This window comes from Schistocerca nitens, chromosome 2 (assembly GCF_023898315.1).
Source record: "Schistocerca nitens isolate TAMUIC-IGC-003100 chromosome 2, iqSchNite1.1, whole genome shotgun sequence".
Taxonomy (NCBI): domain Eukaryota; kingdom Metazoa; phylum Arthropoda; class Insecta; order Orthoptera; family Acrididae; genus Schistocerca; species Schistocerca nitens.
Genome location: NC_064615.1, coordinates 150,337,884 through 150,361,694, shown reverse-complemented (window position 1 = coordinate 150,361,694; position 23,811 = coordinate 150,337,884). Strand labels below are relative to the sequence as shown.

General features: G+C 38.7%; 1 protein-coding gene across 1 annotated transcript in view; it reads right to left on the bottom strand.

Annotated features, from left to right (window-relative positions):
* The window catches only part of LOC126235848 (brefeldin A-inhibited guanine nucleotide-exchange protein 3), a 327,111-nt gene that overhangs the window by 254,210 nt on the left and 49,090 nt on the right, over positions 1-23,811 (bottom strand). The window contains exons 6-7 of the mRNA XM_049944714.1: positions 15,294-15,426; positions 14,933-15,211 (exon numbers count right to left, since the gene is read on the bottom strand). Coding sequence (XP_049800671.1) covers positions 14,933-15,211; positions 15,294-15,426 — 412 coding nt within the window. The remainder of the gene's footprint in view (positions 1-14,932; positions 15,212-15,293; positions 15,427-23,811) is intronic.

Here is a 23,811-nt window from a genome sequence, read left to right as displayed (position 1 = left end):
CTTAACATTAACAACGAGACTCAGTACTTTCTGCAGACAACGCAAACTAAAAGAAACGTTACTTAAGCGTAAAATCCCTAACACTGAGTTTGGCAATGTGGAAGAGGAACGGGCAGGGTGTCCGGAAGGGTAAAGGAAAAGGAGATACCATGGTGGTATAGAGGGTGAAGGAGGCAGTAAAAGAAAAGAAGAAAGCCTGGCAGAGACCGAACAGCTGAAAGTAAGAGGAAATACCACGATAGTAAAAATAAGTGTAAGAAAATGGTAGCAGAAGAAAAGAGGAAAAGCTGGGAGAAATTCACTCGTGAGTTGGAAAAAGATGTTGCTAGTGGTAAGAGGATGATACATGGAATTACAAAGAGTATGAGGAAGGAAAAAACATAGGCCTACACAAAGCTAGTGAAAGAGGGAAGCAGAGATCTATTAGTGCAACCAGAGGAGATAAGGAAAAGATGGAAAGAGTACTTCAATAAATTGCTAAATGTGAAGAATGGCAATGGAAAGGGAATAGCAGTACGACAGGGGGTAGGGGTCTGGAAGAAGAGGAGGATATAATGACGTTGGAAGTGGAATTAGCTCTGAGAAAAATGATAACAGCAAAGGCACCTGGGATAGATGAAATTACTGTGGAGATCATAAAAGGCAGCTAGACCAGTTGGGCTACAGTGGCTATATAAACTAATAAGATGCATTTGGACCCAAAAATGTGTACCTGAAGAATGGGGAAAGGGAATAATAATCCCAGTTTTCAAGAAGGGTGACAGGAAAGTATGTGACAACTATCAAGGGGTCACACTATATCCCAATTAGCAAAAATAATGGAGAGGTTACTGGAAAGAAGAGTGAGAGAAAAAGTGGAAGGGCAGTTAGAAGAGGAGCAGTATGGCTTTCAACATGGTAGATCAACAGTGAATCCAATCTTTAGCATGCGACAGTTGATGGATAGCCACTGGGAGTATGGAAAAGATCTGGTGATGACATTTCTCGACCTAGTGAAAGCATATAACAGTGTTCCCAGGGAAATGGTATGGGCAACCTTTAAGAGAAAGGGAGTTGGAAAGCAAACACTTGAAGTCATCCACGAAATGTATGAAAAAAGCTCTAGTTGTGTGCAGACGCCAGTTGGAAGAAATGAATGGTTTAAGAATGTTATAGGACTAAGACAAGGAAGTGTGATATCACCACTACTATTTATAATGGTGGTGGATGAAATAGTCAAAGAGACAAAAGAAGGGAGATGAAGCTGTTACTACTTGCAGATGATATTGTGGTGTGGGGAACAAGCAGTAAGGAGGTACAAAACAAATATACATCCTAAATGATAAGGTCGACAATATGGAATGAAATTTAGCGTGGAGAAAAGCAAGACCATGGTGGTAACCAGACGGGATAGAGAGGGCAAGGGACAAATTCATATTAAGGGATGGGATATTGAAATAGTGGACAACTTTAAATATTTGGGAAGTGTATTAATGGGAAATACTCATTTCGAGACAGAAATTAGCAAAAGAATACAGCAGAGTAGTACATTTTACCATTGTGTGAGGGGCTTGGTGTGGGGAAGGGAAGTGCCAATGAGGTGCAAGCTGGTGCTATATACAAGACTTACTTCACACCCATACTAATTTATGGCTCAGAGACTTGGACTATGACTAGAAGAGAGGAGAGTAGGATACAATCTAGTGAAATGATGTTTCTGAGTAGTATGGTAGGGAAGACGAGGAAAGGCAAGAGTGAAAAATGAAGGTATTAGGAAGGAAATTGGAGTGGAGAAGTTGACTGAGAAAATTGAAAAGAATAGATTAAAATGGTTTGGGCATGTGAAGATGATGGGAGAGGGAAGAATACCGAGAAGAATGATGGAGTTCACGACTGAGGCCAAGAGGAAGGCTGAGAACAAGATGGCTTGATACAATAAAGATGATTTCAAGGAGGAGAAACCTACTATGGAACCAAATTGTGGAAGAACAATAGTGGAAAGACTGAGTAAAGTGGCAAAGTACCATTGATACCCCAACACAACCAGATGTTAGTTAGAAGGGAACGAAGATGATGATGAATGCTAGTGTTATAATAAGTCTCATGAGAGAGAAGCAACAGAAGAGATTGTTGTTGATGCTTCTCAAAGAATTATTCAATTGACCTCTGAAAAAGGACTCTTCCTAAATTTTGATAAAACACACTATATTCAGTTCTGCACAATAAATAGCCACTACCAACAACTGATGTAGCAGATGAACAGCATTCGGTGGCCTTTTCCAAATTACTGGGGGGTGCATGTTGACAAAACCTTGAACAATAAGAAGCTTATTACTGAATGCTCGAAGAATTAAATCGGTTTTGCTTTTGATACAGTTGAGAGTCTTGGAAAAAATGAATCAACAACATCACATATTTTGTTTGTGTCTGACAGGTAGTAAACCAAGTTTTAAATGTAACTTAAAATCATTTCTCCTGAATACTCCCCACACTCCAAGGATTAATTTTTATTTAAAAACCAGTAGTCTATAAGACGGCAAGGAAAAAGGAGGAGGAGGAGGAGATGAAGAAGAAGAAGAAGAAGAAGAAGAAGAAGAAGAAGGAAAAGAAAGAATCTAATTTTTAGGTGTAGTTGCATGAGCACGACTGAAAAAATGTTCATTAATGCTAAAACTAATTGTTGTTGTTGTTGTTGTTGTTGTTGTTTTGTTGTGGTCTTCAGTCCAGAGACTGGTTTGATACAGATCTCTATGCTACTCTATCCTGTGCAAGCTGCTTCATCTCTCAGTACCTACTCCAACCTACATCCTTCTCAATATGCTAACTGTATTCATCTCTTGGTCTCCCTCTATGATTTTTACCCTCCATGCTGCCCTCCAATACTAAACTGATGATCCCTTGATGCCTCAGAACATGTCCTACAAACTGATCCCTTCTTCTAGTCAAGTTGTGCCACAAATTCCTCTTCTCCCCAATTCTATTCAATACCTCCTCATTAGTTATGTGATCTACCCATTTAACCTTCAGCATTCAACTGTAGCACCACATTTCAAAAGCTTCATCTAACCTTCAGTATTCTACTGTAGCACCACATTTCAAAAGCTTCTATTCTCTTCTTGTCCAAACTATTTATCGTCTATGTTTCACTTCCATATATGGCTACACTCCATAAAAATACTTTCAGGAAAGATTTCCTGACACTTAAATCTATACTTGATGTTAACAAATTTCTCTTCTTCAGAAACGCTTTCCTTGCCATTGCCAGCCTACATTTTACATCCTCTCTACTTTGACCATCATCAGTTATTTTGCTCCCCAAATAGCAAAACTCATTTACTACTTTAAGTGCATCATTTTCTAATCTAATTCTCTCAGCATCACCCGATTTAATTCGACTACAATCCATTATCCTCGTTTTGCTTTTGTTGATGTTCATTTTATATCCTCCTTTAAAGACACTGTACATTCCGTTCAACAGCTCTTCCAGGTCCTTTGCTGTCTCTGACAAAATTACAATGTCATCAGCAAACCTCAAAGTTTTCATTTCTTCTCCATGGATTTTAATTCCTACCCTGAATTTTTCTTTTGTTTCCTTTACTGCTTGCTCAATATACAGATTGAATAACATTGGGAATAGGCTACAACCCTGTCTCACTCCCTTCCCCACCACTGCTTCCCTTTCATGCTCCTCGACTCTTACAAATGCCACCTGGTTTCTGTAAAAATTGTAAATAGGCTTTCGTTCCCTGTATTTTACCCCTGCCACCTTCAGGATTTGAAAGAGAGTATTCCAGTCAACTTTGTCAAAAGCTTTCTCTAAGTCTACAAATGCTACAAACGTAGGTTTGCCTTTCCTTAATCTATCTTCTAAGATAAGTCATAGGGTCAGTATTGCCTCACGTGTTCCAACATTTCTACAGAATCCAAACTGATCTTCCCGGAGGTCGGCTTCTACCAGTTTTTCATTCGTCTGTAAAGAATTCATATTAGTTTTTTGCAGCTGTGACTTATTAAACTTATAGTTTGATAATTTTCACTTCTGTTGACACTTGTTTCTTTGGGATTGGAATTATGATACTCTTCTTGAAGTCTGAGGGTATTTCGCCTGTCTCATATATCTTGCTCACCAGTTGGTAGAGTTTTGTCAGGGCTGGCTCCCCCAAGGCTATCAGTAGTTCTAATGGAATGTTGTCTACTCCCGAAGCCTTGTTTCGACTTGGTCTTTCAGTGCTCTGTCAAACACTTCACGCAGTATCTTCATCTACTTCCGATTCCATTTCCATAATATTGTCCTCAAGTACATCACCCTTGTATAGCCCCTCTACAAGGTGCATTCAAGTTCTAAGGCCTCTGATTTTTTTTTCTCCGGACTGGAAAGAGATAGAAACATGCGCATTGTTTTAAAATGAGGCCGCGTTCATTGTCAATACGTCCCAGAGATGGCAGCACCGTACGGCAGATGGAATTTTACCGCCAGCGGCGAGAATGAGAACTGTTTTAAATACTTAAAATGGCAACGTTTTCCTTACTTGAACAGCGTGCAATCATTCGTTTTCTGAATTTGCGTGGTGTGAAACCAACTGAAATTCATCGACAGTTGAAGGAGACATTTGGTGATGGAGTTATGGATGTGTCGAAAGTGCGTTCGTGGGTGCGACAGTTTAATGAAGGCAGAACATCGTGTGAAAACAAACCAAAACAACCTCGGGCTCACACAAGCCGGTCTGACGACATGATCGAGAAAGTGGAGAGAATTGTTTTGGGGGATCGCCGAATGACTGTTGAACAGATCGCCTCCAGAGTTGGCATTTCTGTGGGTTCTGTGCACACAATCCTGCATGACGACCTGAAAATGCGAAAAGTGTTCAGGTGGGTGCCCGAATGCTGACGGACGACCACATGGCTGCCCGTGTGGCATGTTGCCAAGCAATGTTGACGCGCAACGACAGCATGAATGGGACTTTCTTTTCGTCGGTTGTGACAATGGATGAGACATGGATGCCATTTTTCAATCTACAAACAAAGCGCCAGTTAGCTCAATGGAAGCACACAGATTCACCGCCACCAAAAAAATTTCAGGTAACCGCCAGTGCTGAAAAAATGATGGTGTCCATGTTCTGGGACAGCGAGGGCGTAATCCTTACCCATTGCGTTCCAAAGGGCACTACGGTAACAGGTGCATCCTACGAAAATGTTTTTAAGAACAAATTCCTTCCTGCACTGCAACAAAAACGTGTGTGAAGGGCTGCACGTGTGCTGTTTCACCAAGACAACGCACCCGCACATCGAGCTAATGTTATGCAACAGTTTCTTCGTGATAACAACTTTGAAGTGATTCCTCATGCTCCCTACTCACCTGACCTGGCTCCTAGTGACTTTTGGCTTTTTCCAACAATGAAAGACACTCTCCGTGGCCGCACATTCACCAGCCTCAGCGATTTTCCAGTGGTCAAAACAGACTCCTAAAGAAGCCTTCGCCACTGCCATGGAATCATGGCGTCAGCGTTGTGAAAAATGTGTACGTCTGCAGGGCGATTACGTTGAGAAGTAACGCCAGTTCCATCGATTTTGGGTGAGTAGTCAATTAGAAAAAAAATCGGAGGCCTTAGAACTTGAATGCACCTCGTATATACTCCGTCCACCTTTCTGCTTTCCCTTCTTTGCTTAGAACTGGGTTTCCATCTGAGCTCTTGATATTCATACAAGTGGTTCTCTTTTCTCCAAAGGTCTCTTTAATTTTCCTGTAGGCAGTATCCATCTTACCTCTAGTGACATATGCCTCTACATCCCTGCTTAGCCATTTTGCACTTCCCGTCAATCTCATTTTTGAAACGTTTGTATTCCTTTTTTCTTGCTTCATTTACTGTGTTTTTATATTTTCTCCTTTCATCAATTAAATTCAACATATCTTCTGTTGCCCGAGGATTTCTACTAGCCCTCGTCTTTTTACCTACTTGATTCTCTGCTGCCATCACTATTTCATCTGTCAAACCTACCCATTCTTTTTCTACTGTGTTTCTTTCCCCCATTCTTGTCAACTGTTCCCTAATGCTCTCCCTGAAACTCTCTACAACCTCTGATTCTGTCACTTTATCCAGGTCCCATCTCCTTAAATTACCACCTTTTTGCAATTACTTCAGTTTTAATCTACAGTTCATAACCAATAGATTTTGGTCAGAGTCCACATCTGCCGCTGGAAATGTCTTACAATTTAAAACCTGGTTCCCAAATCTCTATCTTACCGTTATATAATCTATGTGAAACCTTCCAGTATCTCCAGGCCTCTTCAATGTATACAGCTTTCTTTCACGATTCATGAACCAAGTGTTAGCTATGATTAAGTTATGCTCTGTGCAAAATTTTACCAGGCGGCTTCCTCTTTCATTCCTTACCCCCATTCCATATTCACCTACTACATTTCCTTCTTTTCCTTTTCCTCCTATCAAATTCCAGTCACCCATGACTATTAAATTTTTGTCTCCCTTCACTATCTGAATACTTTATTTTATCTCATCATCATACATTTCATCAATCTCTTCATCATCTGCGGAGCTAGTTGGCATATAAAATTGTACTACTGTGGTAGGCGTGGGCTTTGTATCTATCTTGGCCACAATAATGCGTTCACTATGCTGTTTGTAGTAGCTTACTCGCATTCCTATTTTCCTATTCATTATTACATCTACTCCTGCATTAGCCCTATTTGATTTCGTATTTAAAACCCTGTATTCACCTGACCACAAGTCTTGTTCCTCCTGCCACTGAATTTAACTAATTCCCACTATATCTAACTTTAACCTAACCATTTCCCTTTTAAATTTTCTAACCTACCTGCTCGATTAAGGGATCTGACATTCCACTCTCCAATCCGTGCAATACCAGTTTTCTTTTTCCAGTTAACGACATTCTTCTGAGAAGTACCCACCCGGAGATCCGAATGGGGGACTATTTTACCTCTGGAATATTTTACCATACAGTAAAGCTGCATGCTCTTGAGAAAAATTACAGCTGTAGTTTCCCTTGCTTTCAGCCGTTCACAGTACCAGCACAGCAAGGCCCTTTTGGTTACTGTTACAAGGCCAGATTAGTCAATCATCCAGACTGTTGCCCCTGCCACTACTGAAAAGGCTGCTGCCCCTCTTCAGGAGCCACACGTTTGTCTGGCCTCTCAACAGATACCCCTCCATCGTGGCTGCACCTACAGTACAGCTATCTGTATCGCTGAGGCATGCAAGCCTCCCCACCAATGGCAAGGTCCATGGTTTACATATATTGTAAACTGACTCACTCCAAATCACTTCAGCACAAAAATGTTCAAATAATCTATGGAACCTGTACATTAAAAAATAATAATAATAAAATAAAATAAAAAATTAAAGTGCATGAAGAAATGTCAGTGGTGATCGTGCACGAGTCATTAATGATTACTGCCATGGAGACATCCAAAGAAACAGAAAAGAAATAATTAAAAAATATTCTAAACAATATGATTTTGTTATTTTAGTTCATGATTCTTATGTTTTTTAATATTCAAGTAGTAAACAGAACCTCAACCAACGCAATAAAGTGAAACCCTGCATTAACATTGTTGAAAGGAAAATTCAATCATCTAAGATAAAAATCACTAATAATTTAGGTCGCAAGTGATAGACTGACTAAAAGGAAAGAAAATAAAACTTACAGTAAACTGGAACAACTTTGTCAAACAGAGCAACTTTGCCACTTTATGAATAAAAATATCGTTGACATCGTACCAAGTTCCTGGATCATCGCATAAAGATGCCAATGTATTCACTGTACAAGGCAACAATTAACGAAGGATATGGCACACATTTTACATTTATTTATTGTTTCCTCGTCTTTGTCAGTGATTTTTCTTTCAGCTTGTGAAACACGCGTTTTCGGTAGTCTGCAAAAGTCTCACCCTGTCCACTAATACCAACGTTGCAGTATATAATTACATTTCAGAATCACTTTAAGAAATAAAATGGAGTGGTATATTTACTACAATAACATAACTTGGCAAAGTTGCTCCAGGAAGCTCAATAAAATGGGACAACTCTGTCACCATAGAATGTTGCCTCTTTCTTACCTCTTTCAAGTATTTTTTTTAATCGATTATTTTTGGGTCTCTGTACAAGTTTTTAAAATGTCAAGACTCATTTTAATCCAACTGGGAGCACACAGTTATCAAAATTACGATATCACTACAATACAGCTAGCTGTATCTGTTGTGATTAATAATCAAATGACCAGTGGAAAACAGCCAAAAAGAGTTCAATATTCCTTCAAGAACAACTGTAAACAAAGTAAAGTGTCTCCATTTAAAGAAACCTGGGTGGCAGACTACACAGAGCAGTGAAGAAGAGGAGGAGATCCTTGAAAATGTCCTCTTGTATGGGGGTTGGGGAATGTCTCTTGATGCCCTTCATCTACAGCTCATAATGAAATATTTCTTGGATTCAGTGGGGAAACAGATTTCACTGGTCATACAGGGTCAATAAAAAGATTTCCACTGATTTTAACACAGTTGGTAAAGTTGCCCTGTTTGCCAGGTAACTTTGCCATATATGTTTTTCACTTTTTAATACATAAATACATAAGTAAGTTGTTATCTATCCACAGATTATGAAACTAGAGATCAAGACTCATTTTAGGATGGTTTCAAAAATGTTTGTTGCATTAGTAGGTAACAAACCAGGCTGAAGAAAAAAAAATGTGGCAAAGTTGTCCCAGTTTAAGGTAAATACAGGAGTCATAAAGAGTAAAATGTAAAAATACAAGATGTTTTCTTGTGTAATGATTGGGAAATAAATACAGCAGCATGGGTCAGAACAGTTATGGGTAAAAAGGTGAAAAGTTTATTCTGTAGATAATTTATGACTGTATTTGCATTCCAGTGGCACATACTTCGCTACTACAATAACTGAAAACAACCAACCAAGAACAATACACCATAGAAAAATGTATATCACGAAAATTTTGTACTACAATAATTATGAAGATCAGTAAACAAGACAGATACATTTAAAAAATCGAGAGAGAGAGAGAGAGAGAGAGAGAGAGAGAGAGAGAGAGAGAGAGAGAGAGAGAGAGAGAGGCGGTTCCTGAACTGTGACCTTTCAGAGGGTGTTTTTGAAATTAAGACTTCTTAACATGTTATTTTTATGTTTTTCTGAGCATTTTAAAAGTGTGAATACATTTGTTTTATATTGTGCTTCAACCCCAGTAAAAGTTCTAATCATACCAGATGTGAAAATCTGTGGTTCTGGGTTCTCCCTGACACCATCAGAGGTACCGGTACAGTTTACTAGTGCGTACGTACCGTAAAAAAAATCAAGCACTGTGCTACGCACTATAAATGGTGGACTAATGAATGTTTTTGGAATGGCTCAGTCAAGCACTTACCTTATGACCAATGCAACTAATTAGCAAATCATCAATCCAGATAAACTTGTTGCTTATAGTCCCCCATGCTGTGTTACCTAAATGTTTTTGGGCAGAGTTGCTATCCAGAGCCATGTATTTGATCAGTCAATCACTTACTGAACTGATAATAAATATAAACGCTATGAATTGTGCACAGAGAACAAGCCAAATCCAAGCAGAGGATGTGAAGTTAAGGTTCAGCCACTGAAACAATTGAGGGGAAAATGGGACCCAAATCTTAAGAAATATATTTTTATAGACTATTGTGAAGATTCAGAGAGTTACTGACTCCTATGAATAAGAAGATACTGACCAGCAGAGATGTTGTATTCCTTGAGAATTATAAAAAGTAAATAATAGAAAGTCATCAATAGTGTACAGCCACTTTAACCATCACTAAGTTTAAGAGATGTAATTCTCAAAAATAAAAAGCAAATGAAGAAGACGAAGAAGAAAATGGTCAGGAATTCACAGGCACACACCATGGGGATGAAGTTCTAGAAGATGAAGAACATATTTTAAGGCATTCTTCTCATGCCTCTAAATAATACACTGCTAATGCGATGCATGTAGCCCAATAATTTAATGATGAACGTACAACAGTTGAAGAGGATGTGAGTAGTCCAAAGTCTTAACAATGGAAAAAAGCTATGGAAAGAAAATTAGAGTAATTCTTTTCAAAAGCAAACACTTTAATTGGTTGAAATGCCACGGTGGAATAAGATCATTAAAGACATGATGTGAGTTTTAACATAAAAAAATCTTGAGTTTGTAGCACCAAAAAACAAATCACAACTAATAGTCAAGGGATATTCACAAAAAGAAGGGATAGAGCACAATAAACCTTTTTCTGCCAGTGATAAAATAGGTACCACACAGACAGCTTTTATCCCTTCCAATAAAAGAAGATTTATTAATTCATGCATAGACGTGAAGACAGCTTACATAATTGGGGAATTAGAGGACGAAATATATGTGATCCCACCAGAAGACGAAAGGAAATCTTGTCTAGAAAAAAAGGAAGATTTGGTGATTGGAGACAAGTACTGATGGACTGAAACAGAGTGGACACTGGTGGAACATATATCGGTATGAAATCATCATTAAGCTATAAGGTAGATGCCAGTATTTATTACAGAGTATAGAAGAGGTCAAAATAATGGCTATATGGGTGGATAATTTCTCCATTCTAAATAAAGATGAAAAACAGAAGAACAATTTTAAGAGACATCTCCGAACCAAGTTTAACATGCTTGACTTGGAAAAGGTAAAGTCATACTTGGGCATCCAGATTGTTAAAAATAGGAGGACAGAGCAGTTAAGCACAAGCTAATTGTCACATACAGAAAAAATTTTGAAAAAAAAAATTGGTATATATAACAAAAACCCACTTCCATATCGACGGAACCAGGAGCTAAGTTAGTGGCCAATGAAGCAGCTGTAGAGTGCAATGAAAATGTACTGTATTTGGAGGCAGTAGGTAGCTTTATGTATCTGTCACCAACTTTTCCCACAGTTGTTGTGAGCAGATTCCACAAAAGTGCAAGAGAAAAACATTGGAAAATCATTACAAGGATATTCAAATATCATAAGAGAACCACAAACTATAGGTTAAGATACAGTAAAAAGGGAAATATGAACTCAAAGGTCATAATGATGTACACTGGGAAAAGATTTCCGCTACAGGGTGTTGTTTAAGATTGATGGAAGGACTTAGATGCTGGTCCTACAAAAGACAAAAATGAGTAGTCTTGAGCACTGCTGTAGAAGCTGAATATATGGTTTTATCACACATGGTTTGAGAAGCATTGTGGTAAGGACTCTAATTTTAGAGTGAGATAGAGCCTAACATCAGTATGAGCCCAACATCAGTACAAAAAACACCAAGATTTTCTGTGACAAGCAATCTATACACTCAGCTAACAGTGATGTCACTAGTGCCAGAACCAAATACATTAATATAAAGCAACATTTTATAAGAATTCACGTAGAGAAAGAGATTTTGGCTGGTTTACTAACCAAACACTTAAAAAAGTAAAAATTTCAGAAGCTTGTGGAACAATATGGTTTGACTTGGGAAAGTGACATCTGAAATATATACACACTGAAGAGCCAAAGAAACTGGTACATCTGCCTAATATTGTGTAGGGCCCCCACGAACATACAGAAGTGTCGCAACATGACGTGGCATGGACTCAACTAATGTCTGAAGTACCGTATTTACTTGAATCTAAGCCGCACTCGAATCTAAGCCGCACCTGAAAAATGAGACTTGAAATCAAGGAAAAAAATTTTCCCGGATCTAAGCCGCACCTGAAATTTGAGACTCGAAATTCAAGGGGAGAGAAAAGTTTTAGGCCGCACCTCCAAATCGAAACAAAGTTGGTCTATTGTAATATGAGACACAATTTAGGTAGGATAAATGATGATACAGCTACAGTAGTTAGGTCGAGTCGTAAGCTTAGCAGTTAAGCTTTACCAGGTAGCCATTGCTATGCGTCAAGCGTGCTTCGTCTGGTTTGAATCGATTGCTTATTTTTCTTTGATCTGATAAGTGCCGTTCTCTTTGTTATAGGTGTTTACGTCACTCTAGGCTGAAAATGCATTATTGTACTGTGTCATGCATTGTTTGTCGCATTCTGATAATAAGTGTTTACGTCCTGTCGCCGCTCGTGGCATGGCTTGCTTTTGTGCGCGTTACCGCCGCTTACAATAAAAAAAAAAAAAGAGAGGAATTGTCTCATTAGCGAAACAATGGCAAGAGACTGCTATTTGTTGTTACACTGCTGCTTTCTTTGATAATGATCAACAAGAACCAAATAATAGACTGCGTATGATAGATGTTCTGAACGAGAGTTTAGCTAAAATTTTTTTCCGTTTCAAAATCTTTGCAGACGCCTCTTTTATACATTACATTCTGCACAGAAATTAGTCATCTTAGATTTTAAAATCTAGTCAACTGCCGTACTTCGTTTCTGAATGTATCACTATTAGCCACAAGAATAATACGAATATAAACAAGACAATATGTATATTCTTCCGCATTTGCTGCTGTCTCACACTAGTTTCGTAGGTTATTAGGCAGACAGGATTTAAATGAGATAGCAGCAAACACGAAAGAATACATGGCAAAATGTTTATATTTGTATTATTCTTATGTTGAAGAGAATACTGTTGTGTCTAGACAAGACAGCCTAGACACAATGAGAGGAAGCCGAAAGGCACGCGCTTAAACTCACGCAGGCTGGCGTGAGGTCTGAAGCAGGATACATAATGAATGCTATAAAGAAAAGTACGTAGCTTCTGGAATACTTAACTTTAATCCACATTTGTAGAACATCGCTCTTGATGATACATTAATAGAATCTCAATATCAATTGAATACGGCGCCTTGCTAGGTCGTAGCAATTGTAGCTGAAGGCTATGCTAACTATCGTCTCGGCAAATGAGAGCGTATTTGTCAGTGAACCATTGCTATGAACGTCGGCTGTACAACTGGGGCGAGTGCTAGTACGTCTCTCTAGACCTGCCGTGTGGTGGCGCTCGGTCTGCTATCACTGACAATGGCGACACGCGGGTCCGACGTATACTACCGGACCGCGGCCGATTTAAAAGCTACCACCTAGCAAGTGTGGTGTCTGGCGGTGACACCACAAATACTGCGTGTGATTCGCAATTCATAAAAGTTCCTATTGGCAACCATCTCTTCTCACAGGTAGGAAAAAATTCAGAACGTAGAGTTGGCCATATTGACAAACATCCCAAATAGTCTTGCCAGTCGGATTTTCGTAGTACATTGAAATGCTGCTACATTCGAAGATGAACAACACTGAATTTGTATTTACTTCGTTGGATAATGTATGAAAATACAGTGGTCGAAACTTGGGGAGGAGTAAAAAGCTCCTCTTACACCTTTTTTTTTTTTTTAATTTATTTACTGACGCAGAGGTTTTGGCGCCAGTATTTATCTTTGTGCCAGCAAAGCATGCCTGTGTATCCGACGGCAGAAGTTAGTTGTGGCGGCACCTACCAACATTTTTCAGAACTTCCGCTTACTTTGCACTCGATTCTAAGCCGCAGGCGGTTTTTTGGATTACAAAAACCGGAAAAAAAGTGCGGCTTAGATTCGAGTAAATACAGTAGTGCTGGAGGGGACTAACACCATGAATCCTGCAGGGCTGATCATAAATCTATAAGAGTACGAGTGGGTGGAGATCACTTCTGAATAGCATGTTGCAAGGCATCCCTGATATTCTTAGTAAAGTTCATGTCTGGGGAGTTTGGTGGCCAGCGGAAGTGTTAAAACTCAGAAGTGTGTTCCTGGAGCCAATCGGTAGCAATTCTGGACATGTGGGGTGTCACATTTTCCTGCTGGAATTGCCCAAGTCCATTTGAATGCACAATTGGCGTGAATGGATGCAGGTGATCAGACAGGATGCTTACCTATGTGTCACCTCTCAGAGTCGTATCTAGACATATCAGGGGTTTGTATCACTCCAACTGCACATGCCACACACCATGACAGAGTCCACCAACTTGAACAGTTGCCAGCTGACATGCAGGGTCCATGGATTCATGAGGTTGTTTCCATACCCATACATGTCCATCTGCTCGATACAATTTGAAACGAGACTCATCCGACCAGGCAACATGTTTCCGGTCATCAACAGTCCAATGTCAGTGTTGATGATCCCAAGTGAGGCATAAAGCTTAGTGTTGTGCAGTCATCAAGGGCCTTCGTCTCCGAAAGCCCATATCGATGATGTTTTGTTAAATTGTTCACACGGTGACACTTGTTGATGGCCCAGTGTTGAAATCTGCAGCAATTTGCAGAAGGGTTGCAGTTCTGTCATGATGAATTCTCTTCAGTTATCATTGGCCCCATTCTTGCAGGATCTTCTTCCAGCTGCAGCGATGTTGGGAGATTTGATGTTTTACCGGATTCCTGATATTCATGGAACACTTATGAAATGGTTGTACAGGAAAATCCCCATTTCATCGCTGCTTCGGAAATGCTGTGTCCCATCGCTCATTCGCCGATTGTAACACCACATTCCAACTAACTTGATAACTTGCCACTATAGCGGCAGTAACTGATCTAACAACTGCACCAGACACTTGTTGCCTTATGTAGGCATTACCAACTGCAGTAACATATTCTGCCTGTTTACATATCTTTGTATTTGAGTATGTTCGTCTATACCAGCTTCTATGGCGCTTCAGTGTATTTCATGGTGTTTGTATGTCCATCCGTGGCAAACTGTATGATCTCTCTGTGGTGTTGTCTTGGCAACCATATGTGCAAATTTTACATAATGATGAATGTTAAAATACAGCTTTGATTGTTCCAGCAAATTAATATTCAGAATTACTTATGCCCCTTATTATTTCAGTAAGAAATGTGAAAACACATAAATATAGCAGTTTAAAATTAACTCAAGGAAGGCTGTTTAAATTCAATTGATTTATTATTTATGGTATTATGTTGAACTTGTTGCAAGTAATTATGGCATACAAACAGTACCTGTAAACAGTCTTTGCTTCAGAACTGTTGAAACTTGGAGCTGTAGCTAAGCAACCTGAACCTCGGCCAACTTCTGTTTCATTCATGCCTCCTTTTTCCCTTGATATGATGTTTTTGTCAACACGAGGTGACCCAAGGAAGGCAATTAATGCTGGACAGAATTTCTGCCACAAAAATGTACTAAAATGCTTGTTATTATGTATCTGCTGAGGCAAGCTTGAAACAAGTGTGTGTAAGCACTCAAGCAGAAAGACAACACTGTTTCCGCAACGACCAACTCTGTAAAGGATGAAAATAATGTTTAAATTTCAAGCACAGTGCATCCATCAACTATTAAATTGTTTATAAATTTGTTACTAACACTTGAGCCTCATCCATTTTGCTACAGATAAACTGCAATATTGGAATAACCTCATTGAAACAGGATACTCCAGAACTGACATCTCCTTCACCACACCTCTTCAAACTGCGGTCGAGTTCCTGAGATTCTTCTTCTACAAATAAACGTAAAGCATATAATCAGTGCTATATTTTCAAAGTAACTTTCAAACTATAACTATCAAAGACTTACAAAGCAAGCAATGAGAGACATAAATGAGATATGGTTCATGTAGTTTAAAATGGGTTTGGGGAAATGGAGAGGTGAGGACGGTCATTACATATTAATTTTTCTTACACTACATATTCAAACACATTTATCATGCTTAAAAGATGATAATGTAGCTCACTAAAGCCAGTAAGGACTTCTCAAAGAGTCAATTCTGGTTGACTTTGGCTGCTACGTCTGTGACATAGCATGAACTGCAACAACCACAATATTTCCTCTGTGTGTACTATCTGTACTGCAGTCACAACTTAGTTAGTTTTAGAAAAAAGTTTTTTAAATTTTTGGTCTTTAAATATGTCTGTTTGTGAGATGTCTGCTTGTGTCTGTATATGTGTGGATGGATATGTGTGTGTGTGCGAGTGTATACCCGTCCTTTTTTCCCCCCAAGGTAAGTCTTTCCGCTCCCGGGATTGGAATGACTCCTTACCCTCTCCCCTAAAACCCACATCCTTTCGTCTTTCCCTCTCCTTCCCTCTTTCCTGATGAGGCAACAGTTTGTTGCGAAAGCTTGAATTTTGTGTGTATGTTTGTGTTCGTTTGTGTGTCTGTCGACCTGCCAGCACTTTCATTTGGTAAGTCACATCATCTTTGTTTTTAGATATATTTTTTTAAATTTTGGTATACATCCTTTTGGTGTTATAAAGTTCACCTTAATCAATGGTTTTTCTTCTTTTTATATTAGTTATAACCAAATAACTCACTCTCTGATGCCCTTTGGTTCTAAGTTGTTTGATACAAGTCGCACTACATACGTGTATTTCATCGCACACTTGTTTTCATCAACCCATAGTAATTTGCCACTCTTTGGTCACAAAATTTCTTCCATGGTTACATGAAAAGCTTTGTTTCAAACTATTATTGAGTAATGCCATCAAATATATTAGTTTCTACCAACATATAGTAAAATACCTATTGTATCTATCATGAATTGTTTATTTAAGTTTTCATTTTGAAGTTGGCTCTTTGTGGATATACTGCAGCCTACTTCTCTTTTTGTTTATTATACATCTATTACATTAGCTTGATTACATGCTCTGGCTATGTTTCACAGCTTATTATTTTAGATGATCTAGGTTTCAAGAGCCAAGCCCATTTTCTAGTTTTACTGTTTAAAGGATGTTATTTGTGTCTTACAGTGCACTTTAATTCAATTTCAGAAATAATGCTGCCATTTGAAGATAAATTCCAAGATAATCAGATAAGTTTCATTTCTCGCACATGTTCTACCAGTTGCCCTCATCATCAATGATGTTTAATCATTTCCACTTTTAATGCTGACACACGACATCTCCGTCTTCTCTTAATTAAATCACTTCCACCACCAGCACTGCACAGAGAACTGCACGATTCTCTTTGTGGAAACAATGAGACCACTGACCAACAATCAGGGTATAAATTAACATCAAAATGTGGTTTCATTCAAATATGTTTATATAAGCATTACATTACAAGATTTTGCACTGGGTGATATTTTTGGAAACTCTTCAGGATGGAATGTTTTCATCATAATTTCACTTGAATTGTTTACAAATGAATCACTGTTGTCAACAAAATCATTGTCATCAAAATTGCTGTCTCTCTCATTTTCACTTAAGACATTCCTCTAAAAGCTTTATGCTCTCTTCCTCAGAAAGGAATGTGTGTGAAGAACTAGCCATTTCAATCCCTACTAACTCGAATGTAATAATTACAACCTCCCTCTCAACACAACTGCTACAGTTCAACAATGAGTTAACACAGACTTCCCTAGATGACAGTACTATACAGCACTGATGCCTTGTACACTCATATTTGAGAATGTAGCATGTGAGAACTACGAGAAATCATGTTGAATGAGGATCGCCATCAGAGAAACAACATTCGCAATGTCAAGTGCCACTCGCCGTTAACACAGAAACTGGATGATTTTTTTTCAGTTCCTACCAGAATGAATCGTCCTAGACCACACATCTCCTTTCACAGCTGGAATGGTTTCCTGCCCTCTACAAATGCATTTTATTTTCACGGACAACAACTACTTTTTTTTCATGTCTGTTACTTCAACACTAAATAATTAACTTGGAATTAATTTCAGGAGGCTCTCAACAGTTAGGGGTGCTTCCCAATTACATTATAAACTACTAGAAGCCATTTTGTAACACACAAAAATCTCCTTTGTGTTAACTCTGATGAGATAGCTTTCACAGAATTTTAAAATAATGGTTATGGCTTCTATTATCTAAGTTTAAGCATGAAATCTACTATTATACTTATTTATTTATCTGTATCTGACCCTGCGATACATAAAGATATAGGACAATTGTACATCAACTTAGATTCTTTTTAAACAGGTACATCAACAGCAAGTCTATAAATTACTATACTTCAAACATAAATAAGTTTGGCTTCCATTTTAAACAGGTTTTCATGCTTTACCATTCTGAGGGTGTCTACTAGGTTGTTGTGCAATTGCATTCTACTATGTATGACACTTATGACAAGAATAAGTTCAGATGTGAAATGTACGAATGTTATGGCAGTTTCCTGTTCCATGACTATGCACACATATGTTTTATTGACAAACCAGGGGAGGAGCCCTGTGCTGCTCAAGTACGTATTTACAACTGTGCATCCAAGCCCGTAACATGCAGCATCTGGCACTGTGCTTAATGTTCATGACATCATACAGCCTGGACTACTTGTCGTACAATGATATAATATTGTAAGTACATTCAGCAGCATATGTGGATAGTGTCTGCAAAACTCATTGCGAATACACTTAGTAGCAAAAAACTAATAATTTAAATGTCATATATGATGTTGCAAATTTCAATGCATCTCAATGCTTACGATATCATATCTCCTGAACTATGCGTCACACAATGATATGATTTTGCACTTACATTCACTGGTATATGTGTATACTGTCCGTAAAATGTTTTGTGAATACTGTTAGTAGTAATGAAGTAATAAATTCTAATGTCATGTCTCAGGTGGTAGTTTTACTGCATGAACAACAGAAAAGTCATAAGCAATAAACATTTTTCCAGAATTTCTCATTCTGGAAACATCCCCCAGGCTGTGGCTAAGCCATGTCTCCGCTATATCCTTTCTTTCAGGAGTGCTAGTTCTGCTAGGTTCGCAGGAGAACTTCTGTAAAGTTTGGAAGGTAGGAGGCGAGATACTGGCAGAAGTAAAGCTGTGAGTACCGGGCGTGAGTCGTGCTTCGGTAGCTCAGTTGGTAGAGCACTTGCCCGCGAAAGGCAAAGGTCCCGAGTTCGAGTCTCGGTCGGGCACACAGTTTTAATCTGCCAGGAAGTTTCAATAAACATTTTTCCTTTCATCATTCCATATCAGTTGTCAATGAGAAATTTTTTTTGCATAGGTTTGAAGTTATGCGTAGAGTGTGTTGCAAGTCACTAAGTGCTCTCATTCTCAAATACTGGATGAATCAAGTCTGGGAATCCACCCACTGGAGGTTTTTTCAACTTGCCCTTAACCCCCACTCCTCTGAGAAATGTCGCCTGACAGTAATATATACATATCATCAGGTTACCTTCCATTCAGAAGGCTGTTGCACTCAGCAACTGTTATACTGACTTGTAAATAATAGATTTCAGCTATCAGTCTTCCTTTTTAAATTTTACTGGCAGATCTAGATTTCAGCTAGAAACTAGCCATTCTCAATGCACTTTCATTTTTGATCAATGCACCTAATGCCTGTTGGTCAGTTGAAATTGGTCCAGTGCTTTTGGAGGAGATATGGAAGTGGCGGGCATGCTCACGCACGCCCATCCCCCCCCCCTCCCCCTCCCTACACACACACACACACACACACACACACATATATATATATATATATATATATATATATATATATATATATATATATATATATATAAATGAGATGTACGGATTCCAAGGGCCAAAGGTATTTTATTACAAAAACTAATCCATGATTTCATGTCTTACATGATTCAGGATTTTTAATGCAGGGGAATAATGAAGACTGCAACTCTAGTGTACCAAAATATTAATTCAGTACTTCACTGTAAGCTAAAGATACTAATAATACAGTTGTAGTTTTGTTTAAATTTATAAGAAAAAACGGTTAGCTGGTACTCACTTTCAGAAGACATAGTTCGTAGTACTTCTGATAGAAAGTCTTAATGCAGAAAACATTAATTCTAGCTTTAAGAACAATGTGTTACTAGAGTGGTAAGAGAGATTGGTTGGAAAGACTGGAAATGCTCTCTCTCTCTCTCTCTCTCTCTCTCTCTCTCTCTCTCTCTTTTTTTTTTTTTTTTTTTTTTTTAAGACAGTAAATTCATACATACTGTGTCAAATCCAATTGAAAGATGATAGAAGAGACAGAGAGAGAAGTAAAACTTTTTTGCCCCCTGTTATTTCATTATTTTCTATCTCTAATTGCTTTGTTCTTTCCATCTTCCACTTCCCTTCTTCTTTTAATCCATCTTTACTTCTCACTCTGTTCCTTTCACTGCCATGGAACAGAGGTTGGCAAAGCGTTTACCAACATACAGTCTTTGACCTCCAATCTCTTCACTGCCTTCTCCTACATCTTTGTCTCTCAACCTTCTCCAGTCATCTCTCTTTTCGCCCTGATGAAGGAATGTGTAGTTCTGAAAGCTAGACTTTCTACATATTCCTTTTAGCGATTCTGTCAACTGTTCTACGAATTGTGCCTCCCGAATCTGCATATTTGCATATTTTGTAAGGTTATCTACCCACCTTCCATTAGGTCAACATCTCAATTCACCTGGATACTTGTCCCACCCACCAACATTTCATATTCATTTCAGTCATAATCAAGCCTCCAACTCCAGCTTGTTCCCTGATCCATCTGTTTGCTTTGCTGTTCTTATAAATACTTTCAAACATGCATCCAATCAATGCTCACTAAATGACATTCAGGTTTTGAATGTTTTACTCATATAAAGTCAATGTCTCAAAACTTCCCTTTTCAAATGCACTGGAATTTTTGTTTTGAAAATTGTGTGTAGTTGGTGTAAATATTCAAGATCTCTGTTGCTCTTCTGTTTATTGCTTTTGCTGTCCATTTAGCAATTGTCTCACTTCATTTTTAATTTGTACAATTCTATACTTGATATAATGATTGTACAGTGTTGTAGTCTTTTTATAACAGATTTTCATGGCAACTTTCAATCAAGCTCTAGTAAGCTCTTCCATTTGCTGTTGAAGGTTACCGCAAGCAGTGCAATGTCATCAGCAATAGGTAGGTATACATCCTCAAGTTTTTGTGTCAAAATGAATGATCCTTTAAAGTCTGAGTGTGCAACTGCTGAAATCTTGATTCTTCACCTGATATTTCAGTCATACAGCTTTCAGCCATCTTACGAGAAGCCAATGGACTGAAGCTACAGTACTTGTTCTGGCCTTTTAAACACGCAGACCACACCATTACACATTCAGCCTCAGATACACCAGTGGCAGAGATGTCATTCGGTGGCAAAAAGCAGCGCATAAACTGAATGTATGGTTAGTTAGTAGATTAATGCTGGGATATCGATATTTTGTTTGTTGCTGTACTGTAACAATCTCCTTAAGAGTTTATTAACGAAAGTGCCAAACTCCATGTTTGGTCCAGGGTGAAACCTTTATATCTGTTAATGAAATTTTGCGCCTAATGAATTTCTACTGCTTTCTTCATGATCAAGTCTCAAAAAGATGAAGTTGATGCTAAATTTTCGACATTATTACACCACATACAGTGACCACTGTCAAATCAGTGCTTTGCCACAGTTGATTTATTGGGCTATAAGAACTGGATTTCATTTTTGGTGTTCTATGCACATTTCATGGATCATGCACAGTCTGTCAAATATATGAAAGGATACACTCATAGGGGATCTTGTAAGCTTCAGCCTTGATGAACATCAAACCATCCTTGACAGAACCCAAAATGGCTGCTGTCTTCAGTGCAAGGCAAAAAATCACTTTCACTTTGTGCTTGGAGTGGACGACGACAGGATTCCCGCATACAGTGGGAAATCAACGGATTCAAATTCCTTTATTTCATATTTCTCACTTCTTAAGTCTACCTTAGATTTCATTAGTATCACATTACATATCTGTTGTGGAGAGTCAACATTGCTTCAAAAACTCCTTTTAAATATAAAAGCTCATCTGCACATCGTTCCCTTAGTGATGCTATGTGCTCTGTGAAAGAAAGTTCTGAGAACATCTGTCATACAGTAAGGGTGGTGGTAGCTATTTGCATGTAATACAAATCCATATGAGTTTTACAGCTTGTTCAAGGAAGAGGAGATTAGTAAGAGGAGATTAGTGTTTAATTTCCCATCGACAAAGAGGTCATTAGAGATGGAGCACAAGCTTGGATTAGGGAAGGATGGGGAATGCAACTGGCAGTGTCCTTTGAAAGGAACCATTCCAGCATTTGCCTGAAGCAATGTTAACAGCTTGATCAAACGTGTTTTTGCTTGACTTATTTTTATCTGATAATTTTTTTTTATTTTTTATTTTTTTTACTTTGAGGAAAGTCACTGGAATCTGCTAGTTTGAAATGAATACTATTTTGGAGATATGTTGATGACACATTTGCACTGTGCGCACATCCTGAAGATACGTTCCAGGGATTTTGAAGCATCTATATTGCATCCATGGAAATATTCAGTTGTCATTGGTAATTGAAAAGCAGGGATGTTTTCCATTCTTTGATGATTTCATTCAGAGCAAACAAGAGGGAACATTGGGACACACAATTTATACGAAACTGACTTCTAGGGACTTCAAGTCTCCTTGTTTAGGACCTGAGTGGAATTATGATCTTTGGTGTAAATGTGTTCATCATGTTCCCATCTAACACAAAGCAAGGAATCAAGAATCCTTGATTATTCCAAAGAAAATTAAAAATCTACTTTATTAGCCACTACTTCCAAAAATTGGCCAGTTATCAAAATTCAGGTATTGAAATTTCCTGTTAGCTGCAGGCTGGTAACAGCAGCAGGATAAGTAGTAGGCTCTTAAAAAGGATCTCTGTTGTTAAAGATCCAGGCAACAGTTTTATTTGAAAAATATCATGTAATTGAGTACATATTAAGCTACATATAGAGGATAAATGGCAGCTATTTAATCTAATTGAGGAAGTAGCAGCCTTTTTAAAAGTAGTAGCTTTACTTACAATTTGCTAGGTTACATTCAGCTGCCATAAACACAACTAGTACTAAGTTGTATAGTGAAAGTTTACTGTCGATACCTATACGTCAAATTCAAATGTCCCTCGCCTCATCACTGACCCAACGCGATACGCACACGTGTCAAAAAGATCTTGCTGTTTGTCTCCACCACAAATCAGAGGCATTCACATGTATGCTTCGCTTCAGAGCGCACACAACAATGGTCATACAGTAAGCATGGTGGCACAGTATTTGTTTGAAGAACAATGAGATATGGTTTTTGTTTATGGACTAGCCAATGGTAATGTGCATGAAGCTGGAAGGTCATATGAGGAACGGCACCCAGAAAGAAGCCACTCACACCCAGAAACATTTACAGCAATTCACTGGCGAGTGCTAAATAGCAGGATATCATGGTGATGCTGGAAGACCTCGAACACAACAGGATGCTACATCTGAAGAGACTGTTCTTGAGCACTTCGAGGAAGCACCTACGACAAGTACTCGAGTGGCTGGACATGACATAGGAGTCACTCATTGGTCAGTCTGGGAGGTTTTGAGGGATGACGGCCAGTATCCATTTAGTTTCCACCCTGTCCAAGACCTAAATCCTGTGGTGGGCTATGAACACAGGCTAGGGTTTTACCACTGGTTTCTGCAATGTGCTGCACGAGATCCTGACTTCCCTGCCATTGTGTTGTTTACCAATGAGTGCACCTTCCATCAGCATGGCCTTTACAACACTTGAAACGTTCATTACTGGGCAAGGGGAAATCCTCACGTCACATATGTCCACGGACACCAGGAACAATTTGGACAGGTATTGTGGGTGACCATCTGATTGGACCAGTCCGTCTACCTCCTCAACTTACTGGAGCAAATTACCTTCAGTTTTTGCAAGAAACTGTCTGCTGGAAGATGTTCCCCTGGACATATGGCTACACGTGTGGTTACAGCATGATGGGTTGCCCCCTGCCCACACATAACAGTTGTACTGTGCACTGATATTTAAATGAACTCTTTGATGGCTGGGTAATTGGCAGAGGTGCTCGAAGGACATGGCCCCTGTGATCACCAAACCTTGCACCACCAGACTTTTTCCATTGGGGATCCTT